An 8,601-nucleotide genomic window follows, 5' to 3' on the forward strand; every position below is an offset into this window, starting at 1 on the left:
AAGAGTTGGAACACGAATCGCATGTCTTATTACCTGAATGGGATTGGCGGGTCCAGGTTCTCCAGGGCCTTCCATGCACATGTGTTGATGATTATTCTGCGGCGGGAATTTTGAGCAGTTTAAAGCCGCCGGCCAGGGGAAGCCGAAACCCTGAAGAACTGGATAACAACGAGCTCGGACCTGTTCACAAAGACCTCGACAAGGTCCAATCGGTGCCGGGACCTTCTCGGTGCACATTGGGGCATAAACGGAACATAGGAAGAGGTGAAGCTGGGCGCTAAAAAGGCAATTTTATTATTTAATTGACAGCTAAGATGCAAATTTAGCAGTGATGTTCAAAATGACTTCGAGTCGGATTTTGGATTAATTTAAATTAAATAAAAATCTCACCTGCAGCCATACTGGATTAAGGGGCTGAAGGTCTGCAGAGTAAAATCAGCATCGCCCTGGATCTCGTGCCCAACCAAATTGGGCATTGCGGTCACATTGTACCCAAGTCCCCGACACATTTCTATCCTAATTGGCTCGCAAGCACCGTGGGTACCCCAGATTGTGCGCACAAATATCAACACTATTAACCACCACATGTAACTTCTCATACTTCCGAATTGGAAGCTGAGAGATGAATTGAACATTTTCATTGGAAATTCAGTTTAAAACAAAATCACAACACATATACACTGTTTTGTAGGTTACTTATTACGGCGGGAAGCAGAAATTTATTCCATTGAGCGAATTCCTTTTTTGGCGCGAGTCCTTCACGCACAATAACATTTAACATTTAACCGGCATATTTCTTCGGAGAATGAATCTGCATTCACTTTGTATTCAACTCACTGGATTATAATACTCGGGTATCAAACTCGTAAAGTTCTTTTGTCGCACCGGAAATTGAGCCTGGACGTCAAGTGCCACGTGCGGAGAATGTAAACAGTACATTTGAATCAAACCGGTTTGTTTTTAGAACTTTTTATGCTTTGGTTAGAACTTTTGTTAAAGGATTGCGACTAAAGAAATACAGAACACTCAGGAGAGACGGCGCCTCGGTCCTTGGAGGTTTCGAATCTTGATGGCATTTTTAAATTCACTTTGGAAATATTGAAAATGTTGGAGGATTAATGAGTTTGAAATTTGGGAACACTTTATTTTTAATCGCAAAGGTGAATGGCCTGAGAAGAAGGATTAGGTGAAAACCGTACCACACATGATCAGCGGGCGGAGCGAGAATGTTTACACCACCCTCGCCCTTCAACGATCTACGCGTGACTGACCGGTCTGGACCGGTTAGCGGGAAGAGAAGCTAATCTGTTTCCACCTTCTTTACCTGCGAGTGGCGCGACTCCTGGCGGATGTTGAAAAAATGAAGTGATGGAATTTTTAATATTTTATTGCACATTTTTTATTTAATATCATATTTGAAATTTGCAAAAATCCAAATTTCAAATTTGAATTTCGAATGATTTGAGGGATTTTAAAAGATTTTGAGGTATTTATTTGTTATTTAACAGATTTCAAAGGATTTCAAGACACTTAAAAAAATCAAGGGATTTAAAAATATTTATGAAATTTCTCAAGAATTAAAGGATTTTATTGAATCATTAAAGATTTAAAAGATTTTAAGGGATCAAAAAAATTTCTAGGAATCTGAACAGGTTGTTTTCAGAGAACTTTAATGAATAATTTTAATTCAAATCATATTCGAGGGATTTCAAAGGATTTCTACTATAGGGTTGTTTCGCGATTTGAGATAAAATAATTTTATAATACATAATTTTAATCTGAATCGAAGGTGCGCTATAATTTTTTTCTATTGTGTTGCTCAACAGAAAAAAATTATTAAAAATTGAAGGCGTTAAAACACTTATTCAAATTGGTGTCACGTGGGTGTCACGTAAGTCAGATGTTCTCATAATTATCTATGAACGTGGCGATGCAAAACTCATGATAAGGAGGTTAGGCCACGGTGTGCTGCCAATTCTGACTATTTTGATTTTCTCCTGTTGTAATATAAATATACCTATTTTCGGTAGATTTCCTCTATTGGTTTTGACGAAATTCTCCATTGACATTTTTTTAAACAATATTTTGCGACCTCTATTTTCGATGTGCACATAACCAAAACAAAACATCGACACAAAAGAAGATATTTGAGAATCACTGACACGTGCGCTGTGATTGGTGGAAAATCCGACCCCTTTGACGGCAAAGGGGCCTCCAATCGAAATCGTGCTAAAAAATTCATATTTCAACATTTAATTCAAAATAGTAAACAATATGTAAAAAATATTTTATGGGCGTTTTTATCATTAGAATTTTATATACTTCCATTTATTGGAAAAATTATATCTGACTTTAGAAAAAACCCTATTATATTTCATTTTTTTAAATTATATTTTTGAATATTTTAAAAGAGTCAAAAGAATTTTTAGAAATTTTCACCATTTCAAGGAATGTCGAATTTTAAGGTATTTCCAAAGATTTCAAGGAATTTCAAAGAATTTCACAAGATTTGAGAGATTTTATAGGATCTTCAATTATAAAGGATTTTAGGAATTTTAAAAGATTTTTAATAATTTTAAGCACAATTTTAAGGAATTTCTAGAGAACTTTGGAAAATAAATTAAATGAAATTTTAAGGGATTTTAAGGTATTTCAAAATTTTTATAGAGAACTTTAGATAATAAAATACATTTGATTTCAAGGGATATGATCGAACTTACAACATTTCAAAGAATTTGAAAGCTTGTGAGTTATTTAAAAGATTTCAAAGAATCTCAACAAAGATCAAAGGATTTTTTAGCATTTCCAAAGATTTCGAGGAATTTCAAAACATTTGAGGTATATTATAGGATTTCCAATTTCTTTCAATGGATTTACGGGTTTTTAAGAGATTTTTAAGATTTTAAGCTATTTTAATTTAATTTTTTTAATTTTTAATATGTAAGGTTATTTTAAAAGATTCTAAATAATTTAAAGAGATTTAACCAATTTCAAAAAATGCCAAATAATTGTTTATGATTTTAAAATATTTTAAAAGGATTTTAAATAATTTCACAATATTTTAGGGATTTTATGAGTCCTCCGCTTATTTCAAGGGGTTCACAACGTTTTAACAGATTTTCAGATATTTTACAGATTTCAGAGAACTTCGAGTGATTACAAAAATTTCAAGGATTTCATAGAACTTTGCAGGATTTATAAATATTTTTAGCCTGAATTTAAGGAATTTTAGAGAAAATTTGGAAGTAAATTAAATTAAATTTCAAGGAATTCCTAATGTTATTAAAGATTTCAAGGGATTTTTACGGGTTTTAAAGATTTCAAGCGATATCAAGGAATTCAAAAACTTTTAAAGTATTTAAAAGATTTTAAGTTATTTCAAAAGATTTAAAAAAGTGATTTCGAGCGATACAAAGAGATTGAACAACTTTTGAAGGATTTTACTAATTTTATGTTATTTAAAAAAATTCCAAAACATTTCAAGACATTTAACAAATTTCAAAAATATCAAAGAAATTTGTTGGATTTCAGACTTCAAGTAACGATATCTTAAAACGTAAAAAATGGAAAAACATTTATAATTAAATGAATTCGAAAACGGAAGCTTTTCGTGGGTAACAAACTTCAATATTCAGAAGTGACAAAAATGAAGATTTGAAAGTCATTAAAAATTCGAAAGCGCAAAAATAATGTGTTCGAATGTTAGAAGTTTCAAATTAAAAAGCATTTCAAAATAAAATCTTCTGAAAATGGAATTTGCTAAACAATCAAAAGCGTAAAAATAATAAGGCGTTAAAATATGAAAGAATTCATTTTTAAAACTGACCACAAATGAAAGTACCAAAAATAATGTATTTCTATATCAACATCAATTTTCTAAATTTGTATTTTTGCAAATTTTAAATTTAATATCAGATTTGAATTTTACAGAAAACCAAATTTCGACAAATTGATGCTTATATAGAAATAATTTAATAATATTGAAATCTGCGGTATACAATTTTTAGCTCTTTCATTTGTGGTCAGTTCTGCAAATAAACGCTTTCCAGTTTTAATGCACTTTTTCTTTCTTTCGATTTTCCAGCAATTTCAAATTTGAAAGATTTTATTTTTGAATGTTTTTTAATTTGATATTTGTAAAATTTGAAAGAATCGTTTTTACGCTTTCGATTATTAAACGTTTGTAAAAAATGGTTAAAGTAGATTTCATTTTTTATATTTTTAAATTTCGATTTTTGTCGCTTCTTAATTTTGAAATTTGCAACCGCAGAAAGCTTTCGTTTTCAAATTTATTTAATTATAAATTTTTTTCAATTTTTCACGTTTTAAAATTTCGAGGCTCTTTATTTGATTAAAATTGATTATGCTTTCCCTATCACGCAATGGTTAAAAATGTGTGGAAATCATTTAAAATTCTTTGGAAATTTAATAAATTAAATTTATTTCCTAAAGTTCTCTGAAAAATGCAAAAAATTCGATAATCCCCTTTAATTTTTTATATACTTTGAGTTCCTATCAAACCCCTAAATCTGGTAAAACTTCTTTAAATTCCTTAAAATGTTTTAAAACTCTACACAATTTTTAAACAACCTTTAAAATTGTTGTAATCTTTGAAAATTTTCTAGAATTTGTTAAAGTAGCTTAAAAAATCGTTTTAAATCCCGTGAATCCTTTGAAATAATTGAAGGTCCTATTCTTTTAAATATTTTTAAATAGCTTAAAAAATCTGTTTAAATCGTGTAAATTCTTTGAAAATGATTTTATGTACCTTACATCTTGTGAAATTCTTTAGAATCATTTTTAAATCATCAAGATTCTTAGACATTCTTTGAAGTTGGTTAAATCTCTCAAAATGTATTGAAATCTGTTCAAGAACTCCTTGAAATTTAATTTATTTTCTAAGGCTCTCTAGAAATCCCTTAAATTCGTGCTTAAAATCTATAGAAGTCCAACAAAACTCTGTACAATCCCTGAAATTTTTAAAAATATTTTTAAATTCCTTAAAATTTGTAATAATAGCTTTGAAAATCTTTTAAAATCCCTTAAATTCTTTGAAATAATTGGAGAAACATTCCTAAGAATTTTTTTAATTTCTTGAAAATTCTTTAGAGTCTGTTAAATCCTTTGAAAGTTTCTCAATTCCTTGAAATTGAATAAAATCGCTGAAATACTTCAAAATCCCCTAAAATCTTTGATATCAATAGGAATTCCTTGAAATTTCATTTAATTTAATTTATTTCCCAAAGTTCTTTATATCCCTTAAATTCAAACTTAAAATATTTAAGAATCCTACAAAATTCTTTGAAACCTTTTCACTTTTTTTTAAATCTCTTCATCTTTGAAAACAACTGAAAAAATGTTTAATCACTAAAATTTTTTTCAATTCTTTTGTATCGCTTGAAGTCATTGAAATCCATTGAAGTCCCTTGACGTACTTGGAATTTCTAGGAATTCTTATAATTTTATTTTATTTTATTTATTTTTCAAAGGTTTCAAGAAATCTATTAGAATCGATCCTACAAAAATCCTATAATACTATAATCCTTTATATCGCTTGAAATCCTTGAAAACTGTAAAAATCCCTTGAAATCGTTGATATCGCAATGAATTTCTTGAAATTTTATTTTATTTTATTTATTTCCAAAATTTCTTTAGAAATGCCTTAAAACCAAGCTTCAAATCTTTAAAAATCCTCAGAAGTTCTTTGAAATCCCTTGAAACTTTTTAACTATCTTGAAATTCTTTGAAATATCTTAAAATAACTTAAAATCGTAATAAATCCTATACAATTCTATGAAATCCCTTGAAATGGTTCTAATCCCGTGAAATTCTTTGAAATCTGTTGAAATGGCTTAAAATTAAAAAAAAAAGTTTTTTCAAACCCGTAAATCATTTGAAATAATTGAAGGCCCCTTAAAATTGCCTAAATCCTGTGAATACCTTAAAAATCCCTTGAAATCTTTAGAAATTGCATAAAACGCTTTGTGATCACTTACAAATTTTGACATCTCTTGAAATTATTTTAAATCTGTTAAATTAGCTTCAAGTATTTAAAAATACAGTAAATCCTCGAAAATTCTTTAAAATGCTTTGAAATCTATTAAAATAGCTTAAAATATTATTAAATTCAGTAAATGCTTGAATATAATTTGATCAATCATAAAGTGCCATTATTCTTGTGATGTTAAATATAATCCCTCGAAATCTTTTTAAAAATTCTTTGGAATCTATTAAAGTAACTTAAAATCTTTAAAATCCCTGAAAATTTTCGACATCTCTTGAAATAACACTGAACTCCCGATATAAGACCCCCGGTTAACGATATTCCTAGAACTGGTGGGCTCCGCAGTTTCGTGATGAAAAAAGCCATATGGCCAAAAGAGAGGATGTGCTCAGTCAAGTGTCACAAAGCTCGGGGGCCGTATTTTCAGCGCGTTGGTTGCATTAGGTTGCGTCATGCGTCCAAATCCAACAGAAATTATTTATGCATCCCTGCTTGCTTGCATTTGGATTTCCCCGATATAGGATCAAGGCCACTGCAAGCTATGCCTGAAACCGTTCTTATATCGGGAGTTTAATGTATTGGCAAACTGTTAAAAGAGATTCAAATATTTTCAAAAAAATTGGAGGCCCCATAAAATACTTCAAATCGTATAAAATGCTTTGCAAACCCTCGAAATATTTAAAAAGCCTACAAAATTCTTTGACATTACTCGAAATCTTTTAAATCTATTGAAATATTTTTAAATATTTTAAAATATGAAATTCTTTGCCATCTTTTCAAATACTAATTAAATTTTTTATTTAATAATTTGAAAGTTTTTCAACTCCCTCATACAGCTTGAAATCGCTGAAATCCTTAAAAACCCCTTGATTTTTTTTTAATTTCTTGAAGCTCTTTGGAATCTATTAAAATAGCCTGAAATCTTTTAAAATTCCGTAAACCCTTTGAAGTAATTGGAAGTCCTATAAAATCCCTCATATCTTCTAAAATTCTTTGGAATCTGTTCAAATGGCAAAAAATCATTCGAAATCCAGTAAATCCCCTGAAATCTTTGGAAATCCTACAAAATTTTTGAAATCTGTTAAAATTGTTTCATATTTTTCAAATCTTTTAAAACCCCAATAATTGGACACTCAAATATATATATTACCAACCTCACTTTTTCAATTTACTGAATTTGTGAAACACTCAAATACCTACATTACCGACCTCACTTTTTCAGTTCACTAAATATTTTTTTTTAATTTAAGAACTTGTTTTGTGAATAAAATATCAAACTGAAACTTTGAAAAATGTTTCAGAAAACCATAAAGTACGTTTATGTACTTCATTTGAGTAGGAATTGCACTAAAAATTATTTTCAAAGAAATAAAATGCGACCATTTTAATTTTTTGACATACACCCTTACAATTTTTTGAATCTAAGAACTTTTTTATATTTAAAATATCTGCGAGATGTAAAAAAAAGTAATTTATTATCGGTTCTTGTATTTCTCGAAGTTTATGACCGATATTTCACATATAAAAAAAGTTATTAGGTTAAAAAAATTTTAAGGTTACAAAGAAAACATATCAAAAATACCGGTCCCAGTTTTACTTTCTTTTAAAATAATTTTTAGCGAATTTTGGTAATTCTTTGAATTCTATTAAAATGGCTTACGATCCATTATATCCTTTTAAATATTTTTTATTCCTTTAAAATCCTTTAAAATAAATAATTTCTTTGAATTTCTTTGAAATTCATTGAAATATTTGGAAATTGTTCTTTGAAATTCCTTGGAATTTTCTAAATCTCTTGAAATTCTTACGAATCTGTAGAAATAGCTTTACATCTTTTAAAATTCAAGAAGTAGAAAATTTATCTTCATTATTATTCTTTAAAGATTACTTTTTTCTACTGAAAATGTAACTATTCTATTTTAATTTTAAAATTTATCTTTCTAAGTTGAAAATATAACTATTTCCTTGACAATTAGTATTTTTGGTTAGAAATGTCGATAATTCATCACTTTTTGTTAAAAAGTTATTTATTTATTTAAGATTGTTCATTTTAGTTAAAAATTCATCTTATTGGTTGAAAATGTAACCATTTTGACAACAACAAAAATTTGCTATATGTAACTGTATTTTTACTGTATTTTTTACTGTATGTAACTGTTACATTTTTTGTAGAAAATTGATCTTCTTTTGCTGAAAATTCAACTATTCGGTTAAAATGAAATCTATTTTGACAAAAATATATCAAGTTTGTTAAAAAGAAATCCTTTTTGGTTAAATGTTTCCATGAGTCTAGGTTAGGTGAAGTAATTCACCATAATTAAACATAATCCAGAGTAATCATATGCAGCCTGGAGTAATATTAGGATAATCCAAAGTAATTAATTATAAATAGGTAATCTAGTTATCCTCCTCCACATAAATTCTCTATTCAAATTACCCGCCATGAATTCGTTACTCGTCGTTTTCTTTCTTATCGGCGTCAGGTAATGAAATACATATTGTGCCAAAACCCGCACTCAAGTTACAGGAAACCTCACTTGGAGAGATGCTCGTTACAATTTGCCCATCTGACTATTAATTCCTTTCAGTTTATGGTT

At 28.7% G+C, this 8,601-nt stretch overlaps 1 protein-coding gene across 1 annotated transcript in view; it reads right to left on the minus strand.

The window, feature by feature from the left end:
* Nucleotides 1–1,241, minus strand: part of LOC117168406 (frizzled-4) — a 44,670-nt gene extending 43,429 nt beyond the window's left edge. The window contains exons 1-2 of the mRNA XM_033354040.1: nt 391–1,241; nt 34–277 (exon numbers count right to left, since the gene is read on the minus strand). Of these exons, the coding sequence (XP_033209931.1) occupies nt 34–277; nt 391–641 (495 nt within the window). The 5' untranslated portion in view covers nt 642–1,241. The remainder of the gene's footprint in view (nt 1–33; nt 278–390) is intronic.
* Nucleotides 1,242–8,601: the final 7,360 nt, after the last annotated feature.

Source organism: Belonocnema kinseyi, chromosome 1 (genome assembly GCF_010883055.1).
Source record: "Belonocnema kinseyi isolate 2016_QV_RU_SX_M_011 chromosome 1, B_treatae_v1, whole genome shotgun sequence".
In the NCBI taxonomy this organism is placed as follows: Eukaryota; Metazoa; Arthropoda; class Insecta; order Hymenoptera; family Cynipidae; genus Belonocnema; species Belonocnema kinseyi.